This window comes from Saccharomyces paradoxus, chromosome XIII, assembly GCF_002079055.1.
Source record: "Saccharomyces paradoxus chromosome XIII, complete sequence".
NCBI classification, from domain to species: domain Eukaryota; kingdom Fungi; phylum Ascomycota; class Saccharomycetes; order Saccharomycetales; family Saccharomycetaceae; genus Saccharomyces; species Saccharomyces paradoxus.
Window position 1 is genome coordinate 420,441 of NC_047499.1, and position 27,612 is coordinate 448,052.

The window sequence follows — 27,612 nt, forward strand, 5'->3', positions numbered from 1 at the left end:
TATGAAAGTCGTAGTTTATAATGATGAGGTTTATAAATATGTAGGGGAGCAAAGATTAATCACTTAATCAAGAAGCAGTACTGCTTTCTCGATGTCGGGTAGTGGCAATGGAGAAACACAAATTTACTTCCATCGGCACAGGGAACGTTTGAGACACCATCACTATTAAGCCGCTTGCCTACCTGCTCAAGCCTAACTGTACCTTTTTTTTCGTTTTTCTTCACACACGATTCAGTATAAAACTGTCTTGAGAAAAAGGGTCAAGGAAATATTTCTTTTTTCAATATCCAGAATTTCATACGGGAGAAATCCCAGAGGCCGCCGGTTTAAGGGTCCTCTGCTCTTAATAATCAGCCTCTTTCCAGCAGGTAAGAGGTGCTTTTTACGATGAGAAACGCTCAAACTATAACATCAGCCCCATAAAAAGCACTTGAAGGTCATTTGTGTTTCTTACTCATTTCTAAAGGCACCCCTTTCCATTTTAGCTGTGGTAGGCTAGGCTAATGCGTAGTATATGGAATCAAATTGATATCGTCCCCTGAATTATATTTATAATTCAAAGACGTCCTTTAACATTTATAAATTCAATCAAAAAATAATTGAGTTTGCGAAAATAACTTACATAGGATGATCCGCTCAGCTACTTTAAAAATCCGTAATAATAAGAAGGATGTGTGGCATATTTGGGTATTGCAATTTTTTGACTGAGAAAACAAGAGGAGAAATTATTGATACTTTGATTAAGGGCTTGCAAGCATTGGAGTACAAGGAATATGACTCCAGTGGAATTGCAATTCAAGGCGATGAGCTGAAGTCTCTTAACATTTATAAGCAGACTGGTAAAATAAGCAATTTGAAGGAAGAAATTGACCTTTACAATCTTAATAAAGACCTGCCCTTTATTTCACATTGTGGCATTGCTCATACAAGGCGAGCAACACATGGAGAGCCAAGGCGTGCTAATTGTCACCCACATAACTCAGATCCATCTAATGAATTTGTTGTGGTACACAATGGGGTTATTACCAACTTCGCTAATCTGAAAGCTTTGTTAGCCACAAAGGGCTATGTATTCAAAAGTGACACGGACACCGAATGCATTCCTAAACTGTATAAACATATTTATGATACAAGCATTGAACTCGGGTACAACCTCGATTTCCATATACTAACAAATTTAGTACTCAAGGAATTGGAAGGCTCTTATGGGCTGCTTTGCACTTCTTCTCATTTTCCAGATGAAGTGGTTGCCGCAAGAAAGGGTTCCCCGTTAGTTATTGGGGTTAAAGGTAAAAGTGATTTGAGGATAAACTTTGTCGAGGTGGAGTACTTGAATCAAAAAGAAGACAACCTGACGATTAATACCCAAACCAACGACTTTAGTAATGTTTTGGGTGCTGCACCTGTAAAATATAATACCTGTTTGAGGAGGTCTCCCCCCCTTCGTCCACAATATCTGAGGACCTCTCCACGAGACAGAAATATTTTTACACTAAATCATGTCTCATCGACAGAAATATCAGCCGATGACGGATTGCCGCAACCCATAGAATTCTATTTGTCATCCGATTGTCCTCCTTTGGCGCAGTATGTGAATAAAGTAATATACTTGGAAGATAATGATATCGCCCATATCTACGACGGCGAGCTTCATATTCATCGCTCTAAAATTGATCCTGGTGACTTTTCGATTAGAGCAGTTCGAGAATTAGAATCGGAGCTATCCAAAATGACAAAGGGCCCTTATGATCATTTTATGCAAAAGGAGATATATGAGCAGTCTGAAACAACAGCAAATGTCATGAGAGGAAGAATTGACGCCTCTACAAATAAAGTTGTTTTAGGAGGTCTCGAAAACTGGTTGACAGAATTAAGAAGAGCAAAAAGAATAGTAATGATTGCATCCCAGGCCTCCCTCCATTCATGCCTAGCTGCCCGCCCCATCTTCGAGGAACTGATGGAAGTACCAGTCAATGTGGAATTGGCTTTGGATTTCGTTGACCGCAATTGTTGCATCTTCAGGAACGACGTTTGTATATTTGTTTCTCGAAGTGGTGAAACAACTGATACAATTCATGCTTTGGACTATTGTATCAAAAAAGAAGCAGTCACTATCGGGGTGGTTAATTCCAGTGGTTCGTCTATTTCAAGACTAACACATTGCGGTGTCCACACAAACACAGACCCGGAGAAGGGTATTGCAACAACAAAATCCTATACTTCCCAATACATCGCTTTAGTTATGATTGCTTTATGGCTGTCGGAAGATTTAGTGTCTCAAATTGAAAGGAGGAAGGGAATTATTCAGGCCTTAACTTTGATCCCAAGCCAAATTAAAGAAGTTTTGGAGCTTGAACCATCGATCATTGAATTATGTAACAAGAAACTCAAAAAACCAGATTCTGTTTTACTATTGGGAAGAGGCTTCCAATTTGCATCTGCTTTGGAAGGTGCTTCGAAGATAAAAGAGATTTCGTACGTGCATTCTGAAAGTATTCTTACTGACGAGCTAGAACGCGGAGTCTTAGCTGTGGCGACTGATGTTCTGCCAATTATTATTTTTGCAACAAAGGATGCTCTATTTCCCAAAATCGCGTCTTCCATTGATCAAATAATAGCAAGAAAGGGCAATCCGATTATCATCTGTAACAAGGAAGACAAGACATGGAAGCAAGACGAACGAATAAGAAACGTTGTTACACTTGAAGTGCCCCAAACCGTAGATTGTCTCCAAGGGGTACTCAACATTATTCCTTTACAATTAATTTCTTATTGGTTAGCGGTCAAGAGAGATATCGGAGTTGATTTTCCAAGGGACCCGGTGATGTCGGCCACGAATATATAAGAACGCGTTCTTTAATTTCTTCTAATATATTAAATAAAAATATTTAAATTTTGAGCAGTACGTAAATACTTATACAAGTAGACGTTCATTTTCTATACTTCTGATAACTTAATTACTGGACAAGTTATTCTCCCGTAATTGGTGTCACTGTCACATCTTCAAACGTCAACTGTAAATCCGCAAAACCCCGTCGCGTCGCCACTAAGCAGGCCCGATTTTAGCTCACTGCGACAGCGGGCTGGCCGTGTGGCGCGAGGGTCAACATGCAAAAAAGGACGATAGATAACCTTAAAGGAAGTATTCATTTCTTCGCTAAATTTTCAGTGCTCCCTTACTTTACCGACGAAGTGGATAGAAACATATAAAACACAACAGCAACACGTAGCAACACTAACCAATTCTATAAACCACCAGCGTTCGTTCTTGGAAATGTTTAGAAGAAGAACAACTGCACCAGAAATGGAACAAGCGGACCCGACAGCTGTGGCAGCTGCAGCAAGTATCGGTAGATTATTTATGAAGAAGGGCAATCAATCAGATAACAAGCAAAAGTCGACCTATCGTTCCGCCTCAATGACAAACTTGAGAAAACCTTCCGCCCCCAAAAGAGTGTCTTCCATTTCTAGGACATCATCGGAGTATATGAGGGGTGATGATAAAAGTCGTTTCGGGAAAGTAAACAGTCTTACCCAACGCTCATTGGAGAAGGGAAGTTCATCAAATTCTCCTCTAATGAGGGGTCCACAGCATAAAATGAGCTCTCACAATAGAACCTCGAGTCTTCCTAACCAGAGAGGTCAGTCAAGCAGAAGCAATTCTGGTTTGCAACGTCAGAAGTCCAAAGCATATCAAAGAATAAGCTATGATGAGGCTCAACGTACGTTCAAGGATTTTGGTGGACCACAGGCTAGAGGCGTTTTAACGGGCCAGAAACGTGCTGAAAACAGTAGTGGGTCTACTCCTTTGAGGACTACGCGAAAGTATATTCCTGGGCCCAACGGGTTGATTGCAATTGAGGTCCCAGTTGAAAAACCAGGAAATGCCAATACTTCTAAATCGCTCAGACGTTCAAACTCTGCCCACAGTGCCTTGAATGCAAGGAGCGGATCACTATTAAGAAAAAAAGTATCGCAAGAATCTTTACATTCTCAACCTAAAAAAACTTCGTCCCTAGGGAATACATCAAATCCACAAGCAAAAAAAGGCGAGAGGCCGGCTCAGGAGGGAAAACTTCCAAAGAAACATACGATCAATTCAAATGTTCCTCTCATTGAAACACAAGTTCGTGAAGAAACAGATCAAGAGTTGAAACTCGATAATTCTAACTCTTCCGAATCCGAAACCGTAGTCAATAGTGAAAGAAATCTAGAAAAACCTTCTTCACTAACTAGTGGAAAGGATGATCTAAGCAAACTAATACACGAAAACATCGAGTTAGAAGGTTTCATCGAAGAAAAAGAAAAACAAAAAGAAACACCTTCAAATTCTGGTCAAAAGGATGTTCTCGTAAGCGAACAAATTGTAGAGGGTAATGTTGAACGGCCAAATGACAATCACCGAGTACCTGCGCTTGAAACAACTTTAGACTATGACAACACAGAGAAGGAGGAAGAGGATAAAGCAGTAGCAGAATATCTTCTTCCGAAAGCTGAAGCAGTTGACAAGATAGTTGAACAAGCGAAGCACATTTCCTCTAGCGATAGTTCTGTCCAAGGATTGGTTGAAAATTGCAAACCAGGAAAATGCGATAATACCCTAGATAGTGAAACAATTTCGTCTGCCATACAGGACCATAATAAAAAACATAGCTCAATACAAAATGTGACTTCGGAAAGCATCGAGAGTTCACAAAAGGCTAAAAAGCAGGACAATTCTTCCGAGAAATTTCCTAGTACTAACACCTCTTCCCAACAAGGGAATGGTGGCGATACCAAAGATGAGTACTTCGATACTGTGGAAGAAAGCGTTCAGGAAGCGAGCAAATCAAATTCTTCTAACAATATCGACCACCATAAGCAATCTGAACCAACACCTTCTTTGGCTCAATATTTAAGGACTTCAAATACCTACCTTTCTCGAAAAAACCAATCGAAACAAGCTGAGCCAGAAGAGCTTCCAAAACCTGAAGCTCCTATGGTTCCTGTAACGAAAGTAGTTACACCAATCAAATCTGCTCTTAAGAAGTCATCTGGATTGCCCAATCACGACTCCTCCATGTACTCTGATAGCTCTCCCGCCAATGGCGCATATCTATCTCTTACAACTGCTGAAAATACGAGACTAAATGCTCAAATGACCATTCCCGACAGCGTATCGCGTAGGACCAGTGTAAAACGCTCTTCCATAAAAAGACCTCAATCGGTAGGCCAGTTCAGAAGCAACAGATCAAGTTCTCCTTCTCCCCCAGAGAAAATAAACAATAAACGTCATTCCGCCATACCTTTGGGAATCCCAGAGAAGGGCAAACCAAAGAGAAATTCAGTTATGGCTTCGCTGTCTAAAAACTCGCAGCAAACCCAAGAGTCAGCAGGCGTATATGAGCCAAATGGCCCAAAAAAGCCTAAAAACCAAGTCAATAAGAATATAAAGAGAGGATCACAGACCTTGCAAAACAATAAACCCTCAACGAAGGACATGAGTAGTATTTTATATCCCAAGGAACCACCTCCCCGCAAGTCTAGTTTCGAGAAAACGAGAAGCAATGAATCCCATCTTGGATTTAAAAAACTTTCTTTAAGAAATGGTGGCTTGGAGGAAGGATTAAGTGACGGTTACAATGGGCAAGCTGGCCAAAATAACGCAAATGTGAATCGAACTGACACAGCACAGGAATTTTTCAAATATTTGGGTCACTCTTCGAGATTTGCGGATTCAGATTCGGAAGATGAATCCCAATTTTTCAGCCAGAGCTCATCGAAATACAATACAGAAACAGAAAGTAATAGAACCAGCAATAACAAAAATAGCAGTGGTGGTAACGGTGCCCTTTCGCTTTTCAAAAGCAAAAGCAAACAGAAGGAAAGTGACGTGATTTCTCCTGGAGTTTCACATCCTAATCACACTACCGCTGATCCTGCCATCTCAAGTAAAAAAGTGAGCAAGAAATTCAGCGGAGTATCTTTAAGAGCTGCCAGTGAAGCTGAACCTGCAAAATTTTCAAACCCTTCGATGACCAATAGGTTACGATTCTCTAGTAATCCAGAGAACAGCGAAAGCAGGCTTCCACAAGCACAGGAAGTCAACACTACAAAAGAAAAGAAGGGCAGTTTTGGCAAAAAACTGAAGAAAATCTTCGGTAGAAAGAAGTAGGGACCTTCGAGAAAAGTTTTCTCATTGTACAAGTTATGTATTTTATTCTTTTTGTGCTCATTCAACTTCTGAACGATGGCTTCCATTGCACTGTAACATATAAAGGATTTTTTTTAATAATGAATAATCAAGAAATCCCCATTTGCTATGCTTTTTTTGCCGTTTTAACTGCAGTCAAGTACAAGTTTATTCGAATGGACAGCAAATTTTCGTGTCCATAGCGGCAAGCAATATTAGAAGCCTTTTATTTTCGTAAAAACTTCAGGTGTGGGTGTTTTCTTGTTAACGGTTTGACTTTACGAATTGAATCCCCTACATATAATGGCTCATAATACAATTCTAAACAAGCAAACCGTCCTCATTATTATACTGGAAAAATTGGAAAAACTGTAGACATTCATAATTATGACAGGTTCTCTGAACAGGCGGTCGCTTTTGAATGGGGTAAAAAAAATGAGAATAATATTATGTGATACAAACGAAACAGTTGCCAGTCTCTGGCGAGAATCTATACCTCATGCGTATATTCAAAATGATAAATATCTTTGTATTCATCATGGACACCTTCAATCTCTTATGGATTCAATGCGTAAAGGTGACGCAATCCACCATGGCCACTCGTACGCAATTGTTTCACCAGGCAACTCATATGGCTATCTTGGAGGAGGGTTTGATAAAGCCCTGTACAATTATTTCGGAGGGAAGCCCTTTGAGACATGGTTCAGGAATCAACTTGGAGGAAGATATCATACTGTGGGGTCTGCAACAGTGATTGATTTGCAGCGATGTCTTGAAGAGAAAACAATCGAATGCAGGGATGGTATTAGGTATATCATTCATGTTCCAACCGTCGTAGCCCCATCAGCTCCTATATTTGATCCACAGAATCCCCTCAAGACGGGGTTCGAACCGGTTTTCAACGCCATGTGGAATGCTTTGATGCATTCTCCAAAAGATATTGATGGCCTCATTATTCCTGGATTATGTACGGGGTATGCAGGCGTACCACCCATTATTAGTTGCAAGAGTATGGCCTTTGCATTAAGACTTTATATGATGGGAGACCTTATGAGCAAAGAACTGAAAAATGTGCTGATTATGTATTATTTACGATATCCGTTTGAACCTTTTTTCCCGGAAAGTTGCAAAGTAGAGTGCCAAAAACTAGGAATAGATATCGAAATGCTGAAATCCTTCAATGTAGAAAAAGATGCAATAGAACTGCTTATTCCTAGAAGGATCTTGACCTTGGATTTATAAAGATATATAATATAATGTCTAATTTTTTATTTCTCAGGAACTTGAACTACGTTTGTAAGTATGTTTCACTAAATATAACGATAAGACAATTCCAACTACTGCCAGGGCTATATTTGGAATATAGGAAATCAGAAATGCCTTTTTATAGACATCTAGGATGCGAACAAATATATCCGTCGGGAAATTGGGCCCTCTCAAATAACTGGAATCATTGATCAGAGAATAGTACTGCTTTTTGGTAAAGTGATATTCGTCGTTACGCTTAGTTTTGAACATATAATTCCATAGCATGGACGACAGGCTATTTTCATAGGACACTAAAGTTAAAGACGCACCAAGGACGTTACCAATGGATCTCCACAGGTAGAAGACACCAGTCATGGTCCCTTGCTGTGATTTTTTGACGGTGAATACAATGCTTACTAACGTGGCCACCAATAGACAAGCGTAACCAAAAGAAACGAGAACTGATGCAAACACATATACCAATTTCCACCAAATCGAGTTCGATCTAAATGTGATAGACTCAAGCATATCATATACGGTGTAATCAGGATTCAAGTGCAAAAGCAGTAAATAGCCCAAACCTAAACCCAATAGCTGTGTTATCATACCACCAAAAATGATTTGGTATGCACAGTGTGCTAGATTAATTTTCGTATTCCGCAATACCCATCCTGTTACTAACGATCCGACTGCAACTGATATGGAGGGGAAAATCAAAAAGAGACCGGTCCTCGTGACACTGATATTTTGAAGTAATTGTAAATAGATTGGTGATCTAAAGATCTCACCAAATACAACAAATGAGGATATAACCGTTACTGCTGAACTCAAACAGAATGAACGAGTCAATAGCTCGAATGGTAAGATTTTTTCAGTCGCGTAATAACGCTCAATTAGGATAAAGACAACAAAACTACCAATGGTAAACAATGTTAAATACAGCTTGTTCAACTGACTAGAGCACAAAAATAACACTCCACTGATGGTCGCCACCAAACTTAACGAGCCAAATATATCTATACGTGACAAGTTCTTTAACGTATATCTTTCCTTCAGAGGAGGAACATGGAATAGCTTAATATTAATGTTCTTGATTGCTAATACCGCGCACAACATTATCACGGGTACTTGGACACCAAAAAGGGCCCTCCATCCAATGGTTTCTATAAATACACCACCCAAAGGAGCACCTAGTAACTGGCCAAACCCGAAAACAATATTCGCATATCCCTGGTAAACACCTCTCTCTCTTGCAGTACATATGTCACTAACAGCAATGCTACTAATAGCGTTCAATCCTCCTGCACCAATACCGCATATTGCTCTTGCTATCGAGAATTCCGTAACGTTTCTGGCAAAACATGTCAATAAGCACCCAAGGCCAAAGAAAAATTGAGCGGTTAATAATGCTGACTTCCGCCCTGTTATATCAGAAAGCTTACCATAAAGAGGTTGGAAAGCAGTATTTGTCAAAAGGAAACTTGTCGCAATCCATTGCTTTCTACTGGATTCGGAGAATTCCTCAGCAACTCTATTCATTATATTTGCGACAATAGTACTATCCAGAGAACTCAAAAAACTACCCAACCATAGCGAAAACAAAATGGGAAACTTCGGTAAGGACAGATTGTATTCATGAAATTTTTGCTCCAAAGGAGGGGCTTCAGCTTCCTCAGGAGGGGGAAGTAGATTTGAAGTCTCGTCTAGTGTTTGCATTCTTCTTGTTCCCTCAACAACTAGTGCTCTGAGCTTAGTGAAGAACAAAGAGGAGACAAAAAACAAAATTATTCGATAAAAGAAAATTGCTGCTGTATTCTTATATTTTAGTAATGTGGGTTGGTCTGAAATGGAACCGCATGCTCTTCTCTATCACCGGCCCTTAAGCTGACCTACATTAATTGTCGGATAGATATCATCCAACAAAACGACGCAGTGGAAAAGTGTATGATGCGAATACTGAAGATAAGATAGGGCCAAGCCGTGGAATCAGCGATAAAAAAAACATCGCGTGTATTAGCCAATGACAGCCTGACAGAAGCAATTTAATCATATATAGATATAGGTGCACATATACACGTATATATATTTACATGTTTTTAGATTAGATTATATGGTAAATACATGACAGTGCTGTACCAAAAAAAGAAAAATGTCTGGCTTTCATAAAATAAGCAAGATATGCAGAACAATTTTCTTTCGTTTTGGCATTTTGAAATATCAATTAGTTTGTAGATGGCTTAGGTTCGTTATGTTTTCCGTTTTTTTCTTCTTCTTTCCTGATTTTTTCCGTTTCGTAGTCGTTCAAATACTTATCAAAAGCATCGTTCCGTTCTGGGAAAGGACGCTTACCAAGTAAATCAATCATATCTTCTCTTGTTAGGACTTCTTTTTTCAGCAGTAGTTGGGCAATCTTCTCTACATCTTCTGCCCTTTCTTTAAGCAGTTTCGTACATCTGTCATGGCATTCTTGGACAATTCTGTATACTTCGGAATCGATGATGTCACCTGTCTCGTCTGAGAATGGTTTTGTCAAATCGCTATCATCTCTCTTCTGGTAGTTGACCCAACCAATTTTATCACTCATCCCCAATTCTGTGACCATTGCCGTAGCCATGCTAGTAACTTTTTTGAAGTCATCAGACGCGCCACTGGTAACTGATGGGAAATGCAATTCCTCAGAAACTCTTCCACCTAGAGACATTGTCATTCTATCCTTAAGTTGCTGTTCTGTTAACAAGAAAATATCACCTGGTAAATATTGTGCATAACCTAATGCGCCCTGACCACGTGGAATAATACTGACCTTCAAAAGAGGATCTGCATATTTCAAATACCATCCACATACAGCATGTCCAGCCTCGTGGTAAGCAACCACTTTCTTCTCTTCAGGAGAAAGAAGCTTGGATTTGCGTTCTACCCCACCAATGACTCTTTCAATAGCTTGTTCAAAATGTTTCAATTTTACTGCATCTTCATCACTTCTAGCCGCAATTAACGCGGCCTCGTTACAAACGTTGGCAATATCAGCACCAGAAAAGCCTGGCGTCAGAGCCGCTAACCTATTTTTCAAATCAAATATTTCCCCCGCAAGTTTCAAATGATGCAAATGAACGGCAAAAATAGCCTTTCTTCCTTCAAGTTCAGGCTTATCAATATTGATATGCCTGTCAAATCTACCAGGTCTTAGTAATGCTTTATCGAGAATATCGGGTCTATTGGTACCAGCTAAGACAACAACATGGTCGGCTGGAGTAAAACCATCCATTTCTACTAACATCTGATTCAGCGTATTCTCTCTCTCATCGTTGGCACCTGAAAAATTACCCTTTTGCCTAGCTTTCCCTATAGCGTCAATTTCGTCAATAAACACAATCGAAGGTGCGTTTTCTCTTGCAGTCTTAAACAAATCTCTTACTCTTGCAGCACCAACACCAACAAACATTTCTACAAATTCTGAACCGGAAACAAAATAAAACGGCACGCCGGCTTCACCTGCAGTCGCCTTTGCAAGTAGGGTTTTACCGGTACCTGGAGGACCAGACAAAATTGCACCTCTAGGAATCTTTGCTCCCATTTTTTCATAACGAGAAGGTTCTTTCAAGAAGCTAACAAATTCCATAATCTCTTCCTTAGCTTCATCACAACCGGCAACGTCCTTGAATTTGATCTTAACGTCTGTTTCAGTGTTGAATTTTTTAGCCTTAGAACGGCTTAGACCAAATATGCCTCCACGGCTACCGCCTGCCGCTTGTGCTGATCTTCTTGTCAACCAAATAATACCTGCGATCATCAAAACAGTTGGCAAGATTTGGAACATAGCTTTAGCCCAGTTACCTTCTTGAACGTATAATACAGGTATCCTAAAATCCTTATCGATGTCCAGTTCGTCTTGTGCTTTCTGAAGTTTGTGTTCGAAGCTATCAATGGAGCCGATCGTGAAGTAGTAAAAATTGCGACCGTAATTGTCGGGTTGATTTTTTCCATTGTCATTTAAGATCACTTTCACCATGGACTTATTGACCACAATTAATTTAGAAACATAACCTTTTGCCAATAGTTTCTCTCGAAAATCCTGCCACGTTATCTCACTCTGTTCTTCAGAACTATTGAGGAGATCCAATAAAAATGAAAGGAGGAAAAAAGTTAATCCTATTTGGAATAGGTTAACATTTTTCGACACCGGATTGCTAGGATCATTCAAAGGCGGTTTAGGGGGGGGCGGTGGTGGTGGTGGCGGAATGTTTCTACTATTATTACCCTCAAAGTAGCCCTGCTCTTTTGTTGTATTTGACTTGGCCTTCGAATGTTCATTTCCTTCCTCTTTTCCCTTTTTCTCTTCTTGAATTTGGTGAGATTCTTGTTTCAATACAGCATTTTCTAAACGCCTAATACTTTCATCAATTTTGCGTTTCTGTTCTTTCCAGTTAGCGGGTATGGTATTATTTTTAGCCTGTTCGATATATTTTTCTACTTCTTTCCTTATTGCCTCAACCTCTTCGTCTGTAGGAATTTCTCCGTTAAGCCTAGCGTCCCTATTATTGTCTTCGTTCTTTCTATTGCTCTTATTTTCCTGTAGGCTATTAAGTAGCCGATATTGAGTATGTAAACTCTTAATATGAGGCAACCCGTAATAGGGCCGAAAACGAATGGGCCTTCTAACTACCTTGGTGGCAATTCTTGACCAAGAAAGCAGCAGCATTGGTACTCTTTCTAACTTTTAAAGGTTGCTTGCCAAGACTCTTGAGTATACTATATTGTATTCGTTGGCAATTCAAAATCTTTCCTTTAAAACTATAGTGGCAAAAGTTAAAGATCGTTATCACGAGAAAAAATATGAGGAAAAAGGACCAAAAGACAAATATATTCACAGAGTGATGCCTGATAACTTGGTGTTTAGTATATATAACCTTACAAGACACTGAATACTACCAGAACGAATTTTCATATAAGAAGAACCGATATGTGCATTGCGTTATTCTACTAAGAAATGTGCCCGGATGGGATATCCAAACAAGACGCCGGACAAAATAATGTACACCTGTACAGGATCTTACGTACATGAGCATAAGACGGACTACACAAAGGGGGACATGTATCATCACTCAGAAGATCAGATCATCCAAAGGCAGATGATAACTTTCGTTTGTTTTTCTTTGGTGGATTTTCTACATTTAATATTATCTTGCTGCGAGGTTTTGTAAAAGGATTCTTGACATCGCCCAATGACACACTCCCTTAGTTACGATTAAAGAGGGCAAAATCGAGAGTCAGTCCACTCGGTGTACCCGTATACTACTATTTTTGACAAATTTGGGAACATCAAGTGAGGTATATCTACAGATATGTATCCGTAACGTACCTAAAAGATTTCTGGTTATATCCAATGCCAACCCATCTCAACGCGTTTAGCTTAGATAGCCCGCAAGAACTGTAAAAGTATATCATGAAACAGAAATCCTCTGAGTTCAAAAGTACAAGGATGTATTATGTCCTTCGCATAAACTTGCTGATGGGCATTTTTGTCTGTCACAGAACACAAACGAGCAGAGCAAGTACCGCTCCATGGCTTTCAGTAATGCGAAGAGACAACGTTAGAAGCTAGTAATAACCCCAACAACAAACCCCCCTTCAAACTTGTGTTATCGCAACCTGTAATTGTTTGGTACGAAAATTGTGTCGCGCTGTCAACTGCAAGGGGCTGCTCTTCACTTATTACGTAAGGACACACTTACGGTATGGATATATATATAGAGTCCCTTAGTAACGCTCATTTTAAATGGGTTTCACTCGAAATAGGTGTACTGAACGTGCATTACCAGTATAAACACATTACAAACTAAAAAGGCCAATGTCTCCTATGAAAGTTGCAGTTGTCGGTGCCAGTGGTAAAGTTGGGCGTTTATTAATAGGTCAATTGAAGGCAAACAACAGTTTTTCAACACCATTGGCGATCGTTAGATCACAGGATCAAGTAGAATATTTCAAGAACGAAGTGGGTGTTGATGCTAGTTTGACAGATATAGAAAATGCTCCCGTTAGTGAGATTGCAGATGCTATTAAAGGTTATGATGCCGTGGTCTTTAGCGCAGGTGCAGGTGGTAAGGGAATGGAAAGAATTTTCACTGTTGATCTAGACGGGTGTATCAAAGTTGCTGAAGCATGTGAAAAGGCTGGCATCAAGAGATTTGTCCTTGTTTCAGCACTCAAGGCGGAGGACAGGGAATTTTGGTGTAATATTAAGGGTTTGCGTGAATACTATATTGCGAAAAGATCTGCTGACCGTGAGGTTAGAGAATCCACCTTGGATTACACTATTTTGCAGCCTGGATCGTTGGAATTAAACAAAGGTACTGGCCTGTTGCAACCCCTTGACAAGCTAGAAGAAAAAGCTTCTGTTAACTACTCTATTAACAGGGAGGATGTAGCTTCTTTTATTGTGGAAAGCTTGTTACACCCGAACGCAACGGTAAGGAAAACTATTTCATTGGTAAATGGCGACGAGCCAATGGAAAAATTTATTCAGAGTTTGTAGGTCAATCTATTTACACAGGATAGGCATATAAAAGTAAATAAATAATCAAGAAAAGAAAACAATTTGAGAATATATGATTTTTTTTATCTTGATTTAAAGATACATTTTGTTATATAGTTACAATAAGTATACTAAACATATTCGTCGTTTATTTTTTCAAAACCTCTTTGTTCAGCGATAGCATTTAAAACTTCTTCATCAACAACATCTTCATAGATCTCTTTCGGAATCTCCGAGAGACCCGTTGTCGGTTTATTTAAATCGTTATCGTGTATAACGGTTTCATACACAATGCTTGTGTCACTGGGACTGTCATTCTTTGATCTCCTCCATCCTAAAACAGTGGTTGGCTGTGTAGATTCTGGTATGTGTAATGTATTCGTGTATGCATCTCTTAAGCCTTGCTGATCTACAAGAAGAACCTTCACTCTATCATAAAACAAATCACTATTAAATCTACTACACGCAGCAGAATGCTGATACAGCCAATTTGTCGAACTCAGCTTACTACCTGATGCAATAATATTAGAATTACTCATATGACCATGTGGCCTGTGTTCAAAGAACTCCACCTGGTTTTTTGCAGGGTTTATGCCATTATCTGAAACAGAATACATCATGGTTTCCAAGGCCCTTGCAGATTTATCAATAGGATCACCGGCAAGTTTACCTTCAATGACATTTCCCTTTGTTCTTAATTCAGAAGCATAATAATCATCCGTTATATGTTTGCCGCCACGAATGATCTTGGCACCAAATTCTTTAAACACGCCTCTAGCGGTAACAAGAGCAATTTGTCTATTTCTATATGAATAAGGTAAAACGCCACGGTCTATCAAGTCGTTCTTTTGAGTTTGATTCAAAATAAACTTGTAAAGGTTAGGATGAGTTTGAAAAAATAAATATGAATCTCTGAAACCCACTATTCTAGCTGGTTCGGTGGCTAGCATAAATTTTCGATCTCCTTTTTCGGTTAATGTGAAAGTGCGCACTAGAAATTCTCTGCCTCCTAACAAATCACCATCTGCAGTTATCTTCGTTTCACCTTCGGGATCATCCGGTAAAACATATTCTTCATTGAGTACCTTCAAAGGATTTAGGTTCTCCTCAACATCGTCGATTCCGGGAAACACCGGTTTTTTGGACTTTTGACGGTTTCCAGATCTCGTAACGCCTTTATCCTCTGATAGATCCTCCCCTTCATCCACGTGCGTCCTTTTGTTTCTTCCACTTCTATTTATCTGTTCCTCCTCATCACTAATTTCTTCCTCATTCACTCCCTCATTGGCCTCTTCTTCTCTATAGTCATCATCTTCATTCTCGTCATTTTCATCAATATCTAGATCCTCAGTGTCAATTGCATAGTTGGGTCTGTTACTAGTGGATCTTGACCGCTTCTCATGTTCAACTTCGGAAGCTAGACCGCCCTCTGAATCTGACATTTCTACTGGCTGGTACGTTTCCTTGAAAAGAAAATATGCTGTATTCAGTTATTCTTATGTTTTCTTGTAGTATTTCGTCTGCTCACATTGACATGTTTGATATTTTGAACGGGCTTTTTTTCAAATGGAGCAAAATAGTCAAACATTCGGGTAATAGGCACAATTTACATAACCAGCGCTCAGAAGCAGTGTAGAGACTTTTGTATATCTATTTATTGTAAAGTTAGGTACTTGTTTGCTTTATATTCTGGTCCTACTCGAGGTCAACATTCCATCTCTTGATGCATGCGTCCGCACCAGCACTAACCAAAGTAGTTGGTGTTTCCCATAAAAGATTGTTAACGCCATCCTTGTGAGCATTCAACGCCTTAATGATCTTCATGGGTCTTTTAACGGAGTAAATAAAGATATTAGTATCTAAAGAACCAGTGGCAACTAAATCCTCTTCAATTTCCTCTTCATTTGCGCCTTTTACAGCAGGTTTCCATGAAATGGCGTTGATTTTACTAGTATGAAAAGCCCATCTCGAAGTTTTGACTTCTTTTGATTGCAAATCATATAGTAATATCTTACCCATAACATCTCCGGCAGCGATATATGTTTCGGATGGCGAAATTGATATGTAGGAGGGTTTTGCGCGAAGAGGTGTTTTTAATTCAAAACTGACCTCCAAATCTGATAATTTGAATACCTGGATAGCATTACCTTCTTCCAAGCCAACTGCAACATAATTTTGACTCATGCTAACGGCAGAACCCGCCGACTTTAATCTCACACTCTTGATAATATCGCCCGTGAAAGATTGCAATATTAGCAGATCATCATCATTTGTAATTACTGCCGCCAAGCCATCATCGTTTACGCTAGCAATCTTTGGCTGTGATCCAAATTCGTGCTTAGTAATACCGTTCACTTTCAAAGTATCATCCCAAGAAATACTGGAGTATTCTTGCGACTTACTATTGTCTAATGAAACAATCAAGTTGGTATGATCTTGGTGCACGGAAAAGCTAGACCATTCCATAATCCTACCATCGTATGACCCGCTGATTAGCGGGTTGACTGTTAATGCAGTAATACCCTTGTTATGACCACTAATAGTTTTCAAAACCTCATCACGTCCAAGTTCATAGAAACTTAAAGTTCCATCCAATGAAAGAGAAATAATTTTTCCACTTCCAGTTGCAACAACACCTACTTGTTGATTGCCCAGTTGCTGCTTGTCTAAGGTCCATTTTTGAATGCATTTTGACGTTGTGACATCCCAAACTCTAATGGCAGCGTCTGCCCCTACGGTAGCAAACTTTTGGGAATCAAGCCACGATAACGCAAATATACCACCTTGAACTGGCTCTTGGTCATCCTTTATATATTTGATGAACTCACCTGTTTTACCATCAAAGCATGAAATCTTTCTATCAGATCCTACTGTAACGACAAATTCACCACTGGCCGGTGAAAATTCAACATCTCTTACAAAGGAACCTTGTTTGTGATGTATTCTGTCACTGGCAGAGAACTTAAATGGAGGCCCTTGGTAGAAGACAACTGATCCATCATCCCCAACTGTCATCGATCTCATAGGTCTAGATTGTTTTAAATGACAAGCATTAATACGTTGCGAGTGACCCGAAATTTCACCAAGGGAGTTACCAGAATCCCAGGATATGAAAACACCAAAGTTATCACGACCTTCCCCCACGACGCAGAGTCTTCGCCCTTCAAAATCCCAGGATATATCGCTGATTGGACCTGCTAAAACTTGAAATTCAGACTTAACATTCACCTCGACAGAGTTGCTTTCTTTGTCGAAAGTCCACCCCCAAACAATCACTTTTCCGGATTCATCACCGGAGCATAGATACTGAGAACCCTTAATGGGAGAGAATTTCACTGTTGTGACTACTGAGGAGCCATGGCCAGTAAATTGTACTACTGAGGGCATTTTACTGTCTTCGTCGTCCAAACAACGCACAAAGGCAGATTTGCCACATGGATAAGCAATTGCATTGGTTGTAGAGTCATATGACAAATGCGTGGTAAAGTTACGCTGTGTCGAAGGCTGAGGTGGTATAATTTCCTTCAAGGAGACAGATGACATTATTTTTGTTTTCTTTGATATTTTTTCCTGCTACTATGCCTTCAAAAGTGAATTTGCAAGCTGTAAAAGATGTGTGAATCAGCGGTGAGTTGTTTTCCCTCACAAATAAATATTGATCATTAATCAAAGATCTGATATATGCCTTTAGCAGAAAAGGTAGCAAATTACAGGGTGAAAACATCCGTACATCATATACATTTCACAGTTTCGAAAACTAACAACTGTGTATGAGAGGTCCATAGTGGCGTTTCTGAACGTTAAGATAAAGTTCGATTCTGGCAATGAAGGGAAAGTCATAACCAGTACTAAGACACATTTCAGTTTCTAGTTATTCGCGCCTAGGTAAGCATTATGTTTAAGTTTCTGTCGCCTACACCTCGTAATTAGTGATGATTCAATCTTAAAAATTTTTGGGATAACTGAAAAATTTTGAAAAATTTCGAGCTTTAAAGAAAAAAGATGATGCTCATCACTTATGAAAGGCCCTTGAAAGAGTTTTTACCAAGATCAAGCATAAAGATAGTAATATATATATATATAACATGTCCACTGCCAGGCCTAGAATAATTACTTCAAAGGCTCCGTTATTGCCTCAACAGACTACTCCGGAGCAGCGTTACTGGCGTCAATACACTTCCGCACAACTGGTTAAAGAACATAATAGCGTCACTCACATATCGTTCAATCCTCAACACCCTCATGATTTTGCAGTAACCTCCTCGACCAGGGTTCAAATATTCTCTTCAAGAACAAGGCAGGTAATCAAAACCTTCTCAAGATTTAAAGATGTTGTCTATTCTGCATCTTTTAGAAGTGATGGTAAGTTGCTTTGTGCCGGTGATGCTACCGGTTTAGTGTCCGTATACGATAGTTACAATCCAAGAACTATCCTTTTATCTATAAACGCATCCACACATCCTACACATGTTACGAAGTTTCATACCCAAGATAATAAAGTTCTAGCTACGGCAAGTGATGATAGAGTGACAAGACTTTGGGATATATCCAACGCATATGAGCCACAATTAGAACTTACAGGAGCTACTGATTATGTCCGTACATTATCATTTATTCCAGCTGCCCCACATTTGGTTGCAACAGGTTCATATGATGGTTTGATTAGATTATATGATACAAGATCCAGCGGATCCACTCCAATTTATTCTCTGAATCATGATCAACCTATCGAGAATGTTATTGCAGTATCCCCAACTCAAATCGTTTCTTGCGGTGGCAATAACTTTAAAGTTTGGGACTTGACCAGTAATAAGAAATTATACGAACGTGGTAATTTCAACAAGGCTGTCACATGCTTGGACTATGTTGAGAATTTTGATTCTCCAATGCAATCAGCATTGATTGCTTCTTCGTTAGATGGGCATGTAAAAGTTTTTGATCCTTTAGACAATTTCCAAGTCAGGTTTGGTTGGAAATTTTCGGGTCCCGTACTAAGTTGTGCAGTCTCTCCTAGTACTGCACAAGGGAATAGGCATTTAATAGCTGGTTTATCATCAGGTCTACTAGCCATCAGAACCAAAAAGAAGGAGAAACGTACTTCCGATAAAGAAAGTGCACCAGTAAGCTCAAATAAGAATGTAAAGAGTAATAACTTCCAAAGAATGATGCGAGGATCAGAATACCAAGGTGATCAAGAGCATATAATCCACAATGATAAGGTAAGATCTCAACGTCGTATGCGTGCATTCGAAAGGAACATAAATCAGTTTAAATGGAGTGAAGCGCTAGACAATGCTTTTGTACCGGGTATGGCCAAAGAGTTGACACTCACTGTCCTTCAAGAACTACGCAAACGTGGGAAAATTCGTGTAGCATTGTATGGTAGAGACGAATCTACATTAGAGCCGCTACTGAATTGGTGCTTAAAAGGTATCGAAGATGTGAGGTCAGCATCTATAGTCGCGGATTGGGTCGCTGTAGTTTTAGAATTATATGGGAATACATTAGAAAGCTCTCCAGTTCTTCAAGAATTGATGATAGATTTGAAAGCTAAAGTTAGACACGAAATTCATAAGTCCAAAGAAGCTCAAAGAATTGAAGGTATGCTCCAACTTTTGACGAGTTAAGCAAAGTATTCGCATATAGATTTAAGTTTTTATCTATTTTTATAGATATTCAGGCATGCATATATAAACCTTCTTCAAAGTAATCGAAAAATAATGTCTTCTTCTTTTTTTTTTAATAGAAACGAATCTTGTATATAAGATAGTTTTCATTTTGAAGAGCTTTGTATTTTAATACGTTTTCGCGTTTTACCATCTTCGAGGTCTTGAAAACAAACTTTGTGAGATGAGATGTTATACTAAAAAGATTAGAGTAAACCCCTAGACGTAAATGTCGCTCGATGCCTTCTTTTAATCCAATTAGATTCTTAGAATTACCAATTGACATTAGAAAAGAAGTCTACTTTCATTTAAATGGTAATTTTTGCGGAGCACATCCATACCCAATAGATATATTATACAAATCTAATGATGTGGAGCTTCCAGGAAAGCCAGGTTATAAAAGATCTAAGAGATCTAAGAAACTATTGAGGTATATGTATCCTGTTTTTGCCTCGTATTTGAACATTTTCGAATACTCTCCACAACTCATTGAAAAATGGCTTGAATATGCATTTTGGTTGCGCTATGATTGCTTAGTTTTGGACTGTTTGAGAGTAAACCATCTATATGATGGAACGCTCATTGGTGCATTCGAATGGACGTACCTCGATAACGAACTTCGGCTGGCTTATTTCAATAAGGCCAGTATGCTAGAAGTTTGGTATACTTTTAAAGAGTACAAGATGTGGGTGATAGACAGTGCTGCTTATAGCGAGCTTGGCTTGCCTAACGTAAATAATATTCAATTCAATATCGATAATCTAACTCCACAAATAGTAGGCAAGTGCTTATCAATTCTAGAACAGAAAGATTTATTTACAACAATTAGAGAAATACAATTTGGACAAGATGAAGAAGTAGGAGAAGAGAGAGATCTTGACGATAGTGAAGCTGATTCTGACGAAAATGCTTCATCTAGCTCCACATTGAAAAACAAGAAAAGATCAGTTTCTAAAAAATCGTATTCAGACAATAGCAATGTGGAAGCAAAGCAAAATCAGCTGACAAGTACGTCAGTTATCAGGACAATAAGGTGTATGGAATCTATGAAAAGCTTGCGGAAGATTGCTGTGGGAGGGGAGAAATTATATGAGTTGCTAATAAATTTTCATGGGTTTAGAGACAATCCTGGTAAAACGATTAGTTACATAGTGAAACGTAGGATAAATGAAATACGGCTATCGCGAATGGATCGAATTTCCAGAACTGGACTAGCTGATTTTACAAGATGGGACAATTTGCAAACGCTCGTTTTGAGTAGAATAGCTTACATCGACTTGAATGGCATTGTCTTTCCCAAAAATTTCAAGTCTTTGACAATAAAGCATGTGAGAAAAATCAGGTGGTGGAATATCGAGGAAAACATACTAAAGGAACTAAAAGTGAACAAAAAAACTTTTAAATCATTGTATATAAAGGAAGATGATAGTAAATTTACAAACTTTTTCAACCTCAGACAAACGAGAATAAAACAGCTTGACAAAAGTGAAATTAATCAAATAACATGCCTTCGATGTCAAGCATTAGTTTGGCTATCCTTTCGGGCTCTGAACCATATCAAACTACAAAGTATATCTGAAGTTTTTAACAATAGCATCATCGTACCTAGGGCTTTATTCGATAGTAAGCGAGTAGAAATTTACCAATGTGAAAAAATCTCTGAGATTCTAGTAATATAGAAACGCAGAAAAAAGTGGCATCTCAATTAGAAACAAATTGTCTAATAAACCAATCATGGAATCTTATGTCATTTTCAGCAAGTTCTGGATGGAAAGAAGTCACAAGGATGTTATGATTTTGCATTGCAGCTACAGCCACACTCTTTCCATTCATTGGCAATTCATATAAAGTTTTAACCGCGATGGGATCCAAAATCTTCTCGATCACGGGTGCACGAATAAAAGTAGCAGGAAAATCATCACAATCAGGTATGAAATTGGAAAAATCGCATATTTGTGTAAAAGATTGAGCTTGTCTTCCAAATGCGTTTCTTCTCACGTCGACTTTCAACACACCTAAAGTCTTCACCAGGGCATTTTCGTTCTCTAATTGCGCGCTTAAAAAGATGAGACCAGCACAAGTGCCCCAAACTACCTTTTCCGAGTTGTGAACGAATTCGTATAAAAAAGGATACAAGCCTGTTTTTTGAGCGATGAGGGACATCGACGTGGACTCCCCTCCGGGAATAATGAGGGCATCGCACTGGGTTAGGTCTTCAGGAGTTTTCACAGTTCTGATTTCTATTTTTACTCCATAGTCGTTTTCAGCCAGACACTTTTTCAGATGGTTGGTATGCTCCAAAAAGGCGCCTTGCAACGCCAAAACTCCAATTGTTTTCATCGATTTTCTGGAACCTTTACTGTGGGTATGGTGCATGCTTTAAGATACCCTTTTCTGTTTTTCCTCACGAGATAAAATAATAAGAAAACAAAAAAGCTTGGTTGCATCAATGTGATATTTGGAAGAAAGATATGAAACATCCAACGTATTCATGACCAAATATTGCAGTAAATGCCATCTAGTGACTCACTTTGGATTTATGGCACTAGTAGGAAGAGCTCATCATGACATAGTGACTCAGCCGACGAGGGTAAGCGTTCAAATGCAGGCTTTTTTCACTATTTTCAACGTGGCGCCGCCATTTCTGCATGACTCTGACACACACCATGCCGCACCGGCACTTACGTCGGTAATTCTGGCTGAAGTACAGCTATAAATACAAAGAAGCTGAGAGCTATAAAACGGGGTTTGTGGTATTGTTGCAAGGGAATTTAGGGAGGGCTAGGAAACTTACACAAAAAAGTACTGAAATTTCATCAATTATTACAATGACTGGAGAAGACTTTAAGATTAAGAGTGGGCTCGCCCAAATGTTAAAAGGTGGTGTCATCATGGATGTTGTTACTCCAGAACAGGCTAAAATAGCTGAAAAGGCGGGTGCCTGTGCGGTGATGGCATTGGAATGCATTCCAGCAGACATGCGGAAGTCAGGGAAGGTTTGCCGCATGTCAGATCCAAAGATGATTAAGGACATCATGAACTCCGTTTCCATCCCCGTTATGGCGAAGGTGAGGATTGGCCATTTTGTTGAAGCTCAAATTATTGAAGCTTTAGAAGTGGATTATATTGACGAAAGTGAAGTCTTGACTCCTGCTGATTGGATCCACCACATTGAAAAGGACAAATTCAAAGTCCCATTCGTTTGTGGTGCTAAAGACTTAGGTGAAGCTTTGAGAAGAATTAATGAAGGCGCCGCTATGATTCGTACTAAGGGTGAAGCCGGAACTGGTGATGTCTCCGAAGCCGTCAAGCATATAACGAGAATTACAGAGGAGATAAAGACGTATCAACAATTGAAGAACGAAGACGACATTGCAAAAGCTGCTCAGGAAATGAGGGTACCAGTTTCATTGCTGAAAGATGTTCTGGAAAGGGGTAAGTTACCGGTAGTGAATTTCGCAGCAGGTGGTGTAGCGACGCCAGCCGATGCCGCATTGTTAATGCAGTTGGGTTGTGACGGTGTGTTTGTTGGTTCGGGGATTTTTAAGTCATCTAATCCTGCAAAGTTGGCCAATGCCGTAGTAGAGGCTACCACTCACTTCGACAATCCCGCTAAACTGCTGGAAGTATCCAGTAACTTAGGAGAGTTAATGGGTGGCGTATCCATCGAATCCATTAATCATGATTCCAATGGTGTGAGACTTTCTGAAATTGGCTGGTGATTTCTTAGAAGGGGCATCTGAGCATTAGCACAACATTTTCTTTCCTGCAATTTCGGCTTTGAGTTCACTTAGTACGCACTGTATTATCTAATTATTTAGATAGGCTTATTTATGCTGAATGTTATTCACTAAAATACTTGGTTGGGGTTCCCCTTCAGTTTGTTAGACAATCCTTCATACGAGAGCTCTCCTAACTTTTCTAACTGGCTATTTACATATCTTTTGTAAGAAAACTCGTCATTACTCAACAGTACCTCAGGGTCGAATATGATACCCTTTCCTTGTAACCTCCATTTGTTAGTCCACTCGATAGCCGTTGATTTTTCGTTTTGGCTTTTGTTCGCTTGGAGCCTTCTTAGAACCTCATATATATCGTTTGTGGGCGAGTCAGTGCTTCCAGGATAAAGCTCTTTTCTTCCTTCATTTAAATTTTGCAAGTTCATTAGGTATAAAAGGTAATCTGCTTGAAATATTGGATCTATAAGGTTATTTTTAACACTACCACATAACGCTAGTCCTAGCATTCTATTATGATCTGAAACTCGACCGGGAACACCAATCCCTGGAGTATCTATCAAGTATATTTCATTTCTTGATTCCATATTCCGCGAAGCTACTCTAATAACCTCGCTTGTGGCTCTCGTAACACCAGCTTCGGCACCAGTTTTAGCCACTTTCTTGTGTCTTCCCATATTCTCTCGATCGTATCCGTGAAAAATTGACCTCAAGCTATTTATTAAAGTGGACTTTCCAACATTAGGCATGCCCGTGATCAACGCTCGGTACCCCATAGGTAAATAACCGCCATTTTTCTCTAGCTCGAAATTTTTCCATTCTAATACTTTTAGCAGATTCTTGACCTCAATTCTGTTCCGGCAATCCAGTAAAATAAACTTTTCCCCCAACTCTTCATGCCAATACTTTAACTTTCTTATATATGCCTTATTGCCGGGCATAAGATCCTTTCTAGTGTATACCACTAACTTCATCATATCGTGTTCCCTTCTTGCTATTCGATCGAAAACCACATTCCTTGTAGATAACGGGGCACGAATGTCACGTAGTTCTATTATCATATTCATTTGAGGTAGTAATCTTTCAAATTTTCTAAGAGCCTTGAGTTGGTGCCCCTTGAAATCGGTGAGAGGCATACTGTACTTTGGAAACTCATACCTGGGTGTGAAGGGTGAAATATTGGAAATTGCCCTTCTTGTCGCTTTCACATTTGTGTGCATTTCTTATATAATTGGACTGTCACAATCAAGTTTGAGTAACTAACATATCATTTGTTCTTTCTTCTCATAATGGCTAACCTAAATTGCTTCGAAGAGAGAAAAATTGTGTTCTTTTGACACGATGGCCGGTGTTATGGCCTGCGGCAAAATGAAATTATCATATGCCAGAATGAAATCTTGATTCAAGTATAGATAAGGCGAACGCCGGGAGATTAACATATTATATACAAGTAATATTATTGGTTGTTTGCTCCACGGATTAAGAACTCTTCCAATGCAGAATTCTCCATTCCAGCGGTCTTTAATAACGCCTTAATGGAGCTGCGTAATTCTGGCGTTAAGTTGACATTCAGACGTTTAATCCATAGTAAATGACCATTATTTACGATTTTTGAGATAATGTGACCATCACCACTTTGATTAAGAACGTTTATAAATTCATTCCATGGCCTCGTGTCCTGACCCTCCCCTGCCGTTGGTGCGATAGCTTCCCAAACTTGAAGTAGTTTGGTCCAGTCTTTGATTTTAGCTAAGCTTTGTAATATTGAGATGACCATGTTTGAAGTTAATTTATCTCCAAAGGTTTGGCAAATGTGGTCTATTGTCTCGTACAATGATCTTAATTTCACGCGTTCATCCGCTACCATGGAATTTAAAAGAAGAGATATTACTTTTTCATCGTAAAGAACTGAACTATCGCCCTCTCTTTGTAGACCTTTAAATAAGCTCAAAGCTCTGACCACCACCCTGTTTTGCTTTACTAGATTGAAATATGAATGACTAGAGTGTTGCGTTTTCAGAACTATTTCTAAAAGAGCAATTAGATCTTTCCTCGTTAACTCTTGCCCCAACGATTTTTTCAAAAGTAGATAATCCTTGAGGAAAACACGATCCGAATAAAATTGCGGATTTGCCCTGTTCAAAAGTATGGCATATTCTAGCCGTAATGGCCAGTATACAGTCGATTGCCTTAAGGTTAACAATGTTGAATGTTCGTCAAATAAGGATTTCCATTGAGCAACATCTACATCCCTCCCTTTTCCCACAAAATCCTCTAAACTATTCTTCATGTGCTCTAAAGTACGTATATTGTGAGCTTGGCTAACGGGGCTATTGTAAATTATCCTACTAGCCTCTTTAAAATCTTGCTTCTGCAGGAAGTGTCTTAACTTACTTAGTTCGTTTGAATTACTAGTTGAGTACCTCCTTCTTTGCTGGGCTAATCTTCTTAGGCCTAAAAGAATATTATCGTCGCTTGAAATTTCGTTCATCTTTGAAAGAGTAGAAACATTGTCTGGCTCTGAATTTTGGAACTTGGATTTCTCAGTTTCAGGAGCATATAGCTCTTCTAAATTCAATTCATTACGCCTCTTCTGTGTCAAAATATTTACAAAAATACCATCAACATGACAATCGATCATGTACCACGCTTCACTATTTGAGTCTTTTGTAGAGCCTTCAGAGCTTCTACCTAATAACTTACTAAGGTTGGATTTCCTCGCTAATCTTCTTTTTCTTCTGCTTTCTTGTCGTTCATTGAAGTTTCCTTCGACGTATGCACTACCACAGAATTCTTGCTTTAAAAACTTGTTCAACTCCAAGAAACTTTTATGGCAATGTTTGGTAGATCTTGCTGTGCATATGATCATGAAGTCGCCCAATTTATTAACGGCTGAAACAGAATTTGGGCTGTTCTCCCGTAAATCGAAAACCAGGAAGTCATCCAGACCAAGTTTATCAGTCAAGAGGTCCGTTATTTTTCTCAATGAGTTTGGAGAGGCTTCAGGTAACTCGACTGCCTTGTCCGTCTGGTTGCCATTTTCTTTTTTATCTTCCATTAGTTCCTTTTCATTGCCAACAATCTTGAGATACCAGGGTGTCTCTAAAGGGGCAAAAGTAGAGTTTTTGGATAGGTGGCGTTGTTCATGGTTGTCATTCTCGCCTTTCGTCGAGTAATTTCCTGCTGTGTTGTGACTATGAAGAGGGGGAAGGCTCTGCTTCAACGATATGGCAAAAGGAATATTGGCCATACGAATCCTCCGGCTATGGAAGGGCAGTAGACAGAGCTTTTTCATGTTCACAAATCCCGAACTCTAAACCTATTATTGAGCAGGCTAATACACTTAATCTTCACTGGGTGTCGATCTTTTTTAATAGCTTCACTTTTCCTGTTTTTCTGGCCGAATGGCCCTCACTATTCTTCTTCATCGGGATGAAAAGCGTAATTCTTAGAAGATTGAAAGCTTATTAGGAGCGTGGTTTAGAAAAGATATCAAGACGCATTCATTGTGACAAGTAAAACAGAAATATTCTATTGTGTAGTGATGTGGAATTCGTAAAAGAGAGATCATTTCGAAGGTTGCGATAATCATTGTGATTCTATTTGTTGTAATAAGAATTAACTATCATCTATTGACTAGTTTTAATATTACTGGTATCACATGCAGTGTAAGAAGATTGAGAAACAGTCATCAAATCTAATGGAAGTTGAAATGCAAGGATTGATAGTGTAATAGGATAATGAATGACAAGATATAAAAGGAAAGAAGATAAAGTATTATTATTATGTTGAACTACCAATTGCCTTTTGGGGATTCCTAATGCCTCGAGAAAAACTTGTAGTATAGTTTGTATACCAATATTATAGCCTTTATGAACAATGGAATCCCACAAATTATCCAATTATTCACCAACTTCTCACAAATCACTTTTTTCAAACATCTACCAATTTTTGAAAGGTTTGCTTTACGCCTAAAAGGCTTTATAAGCGCCGATAGAAATATCATTTTGAGCATAAAAATCCCAGACATCTTCCGTGATAGTTTAATGGTCAGAATGGGCGCTTGTCGCGTGCCAGATCGGGGTTCAATTCCCCGTCGCGGAGAATTTTTTTTTTCACGAACGCAATTGTATTGCATGAGCATCACTATGTATAGTTCGGCGTCATTTTTGAATACATTAGTTTTACTGAAGTTTAAGGTATTATATTACCAGGACAGGCTTAATAATACTTTTTGACAGTTTGTTTTTATTGCGT

General features: G+C 39.1%; 14 protein-coding genes and 1 non-coding gene across 15 annotated transcripts; 8 read left to right on the plus strand and 7 right to left on the minus strand.

The window, feature by feature from the left end:
* Positions 1–670: 670 nt before the first annotated feature.
* Positions 671–2,845, plus strand: SPAR_M02020 (uncharacterized protein; the record flags this gene model as incomplete). Its single annotated transcript, XM_033912498.1, has 1 exon — positions 671–2,845. One exon carries the CDS (start codon positions 671–673, stop codon positions 2,843–2,845), a length of 2,175 nt encoding a protein of 724 aa, XP_033768389.1.
* Positions 2,846–3,274: 429 nt separating this feature from the next.
* Positions 3,275–6,154, plus strand: SEG1 (Seg1p; the record flags this gene model as incomplete). The annotated part of the gene is made up of 1 exon (XM_033912499.1): positions 3,275–6,154. One exon carries the CDS (start codon positions 3,275–3,277, stop codon positions 6,152–6,154), a length of 2,880 nt encoding a protein of 959 aa, XP_033768390.1.
* Positions 6,155–6,559: 405 nt separating this feature from the next.
* On the plus strand, positions 6,560–7,414 carry PDL32 (putative ADP-ribose 1''-phosphate phosphatase; the record flags this gene model as incomplete). The annotated part of the gene is made up of 1 exon (XM_033912500.1): positions 6,560–7,414. One exon carries the CDS (start codon positions 6,560–6,562, stop codon positions 7,412–7,414), a length of 855 nt encoding a protein of 284 aa, XP_033768391.1.
* Positions 7,415–7,447: 33 nt separating this feature from the next.
* Positions 7,448–9,136, minus strand: VBA1 (Vba1p; the record flags this gene model as incomplete). The annotated part of the gene is made up of 1 exon (XM_033912501.1): positions 7,448–9,136. The coding sequence occupies one exon, from the start codon at positions 9,134–9,136 to the stop codon at positions 7,448–7,450; it is 1,689 nt and encodes a 562-aa protein (XP_033768392.1).
* Positions 9,137–9,641: 505 nt separating this feature from the next.
* On the minus strand, positions 9,642–12,119 carry YTA12 (m-AAA protease subunit YTA12; the record flags this gene model as incomplete). The annotated part of the gene is made up of 1 exon (XM_033912502.1): positions 9,642–12,119. The coding sequence occupies one exon, from the start codon at positions 12,117–12,119 to the stop codon at positions 9,642–9,644; it is 2,478 nt and encodes an 825-aa protein (XP_033768393.1).
* Positions 12,120–13,268: 1,149 nt separating this feature from the next.
* On the plus strand, positions 13,269–13,952 carry SPAR_M02070 (uncharacterized protein; the record flags this gene model as incomplete). Its single annotated transcript, XM_033912503.1, has 1 exon — positions 13,269–13,952. One exon carries the CDS (start codon positions 13,269–13,271, stop codon positions 13,950–13,952), a length of 684 nt encoding a protein of 227 aa, XP_033768394.1.
* A 131-nt stretch (positions 13,953–14,083) lies between these two features.
* On the minus strand, positions 14,084–15,394 carry NPL6 (Npl6p; the record flags this gene model as incomplete). Its single annotated transcript, XM_033912504.1, has 1 exon — positions 14,084–15,394. One exon carries the CDS (start codon positions 15,392–15,394, stop codon positions 14,084–14,086), a length of 1,311 nt encoding a protein of 436 aa, XP_033768395.1.
* A 253-nt stretch (positions 15,395–15,647) lies between these two features.
* On the minus strand, positions 15,648–17,495 carry AIP1 (Aip1p; the record flags this gene model as incomplete). The annotated part of the gene is made up of 1 exon (XM_033912505.1): positions 15,648–17,495. One exon carries the CDS (start codon positions 17,493–17,495, stop codon positions 15,648–15,650), a length of 1,848 nt encoding a protein of 615 aa, XP_033768396.1.
* A 542-nt stretch (positions 17,496–18,037) lies between these two features.
* UTP15 (snoRNA-binding rRNA-processing protein UTP15) lies at positions 18,038–19,579 on the plus strand (the record flags this gene model as incomplete). Its single annotated transcript, XM_033912506.1, has 1 exon — positions 18,038–19,579. The coding sequence occupies one exon, from the start codon at positions 18,038–18,040 to the stop codon at positions 19,577–19,579; it is 1,542 nt and encodes a 513-aa protein (XP_033768397.1).
* A 278-nt stretch (positions 19,580–19,857) lies between these two features.
* CTF13 (Ctf13p) lies at positions 19,858–21,297 on the plus strand (the record flags this gene model as incomplete). Its single annotated transcript, XM_033912507.1, has 1 exon — positions 19,858–21,297. One exon carries the CDS (start codon positions 19,858–19,860, stop codon positions 21,295–21,297), a length of 1,440 nt encoding a protein of 479 aa, XP_033768398.1.
* Positions 21,298–21,319: 22 nt separating this feature from the next.
* Positions 21,320–21,994, minus strand: SNO1 (putative pyridoxal 5'-phosphate synthase; the record flags this gene model as incomplete). The annotated part of the gene is made up of 1 exon (XM_033912508.1): positions 21,320–21,994. One exon carries the CDS (start codon positions 21,992–21,994, stop codon positions 21,320–21,322), a length of 675 nt encoding a protein of 224 aa, XP_033768399.1.
* Positions 21,995–22,446: 452 nt separating this feature from the next.
* On the plus strand, positions 22,447–23,340 carry SNZ1 (pyridoxine biosynthesis protein SNZ1; the record flags this gene model as incomplete). The annotated part of the gene is made up of 1 exon (XM_033912509.1): positions 22,447–23,340. One exon carries the CDS (start codon positions 22,447–22,449, stop codon positions 23,338–23,340), a length of 894 nt encoding a protein of 297 aa, XP_033768400.1.
* Positions 23,341–23,468: 128 nt separating this feature from the next.
* On the minus strand, positions 23,469–24,575 carry MTG1 (putative GTPase MTG1; the record flags this gene model as incomplete). The annotated part of the gene is made up of 1 exon (XM_033912510.1): positions 23,469–24,575. The coding sequence occupies one exon, from the start codon at positions 24,573–24,575 to the stop codon at positions 23,469–23,471; it is 1,107 nt and encodes a 368-aa protein (XP_033768401.1).
* Positions 24,576–24,811: 236 nt separating this feature from the next.
* On the minus strand, positions 24,812–26,650 carry ATP25 (Atp25p; the record flags this gene model as incomplete). The annotated part of the gene is made up of 1 exon (XM_033912511.1): positions 24,812–26,650. The coding sequence occupies one exon, from the start codon at positions 26,648–26,650 to the stop codon at positions 24,812–24,814; it is 1,839 nt and encodes a 612-aa protein (XP_033768402.1).
* Positions 26,651–27,387: 737 nt separating this feature from the next.
* On the plus strand, positions 27,388–27,459 carry SPAR_Mtrna13D. The gene has a single exon. It is a non-coding gene; the product is annotated as a tRNA-Asp (tRNA).
* Positions 27,460–27,612: the final 153 nt, after the last annotated feature.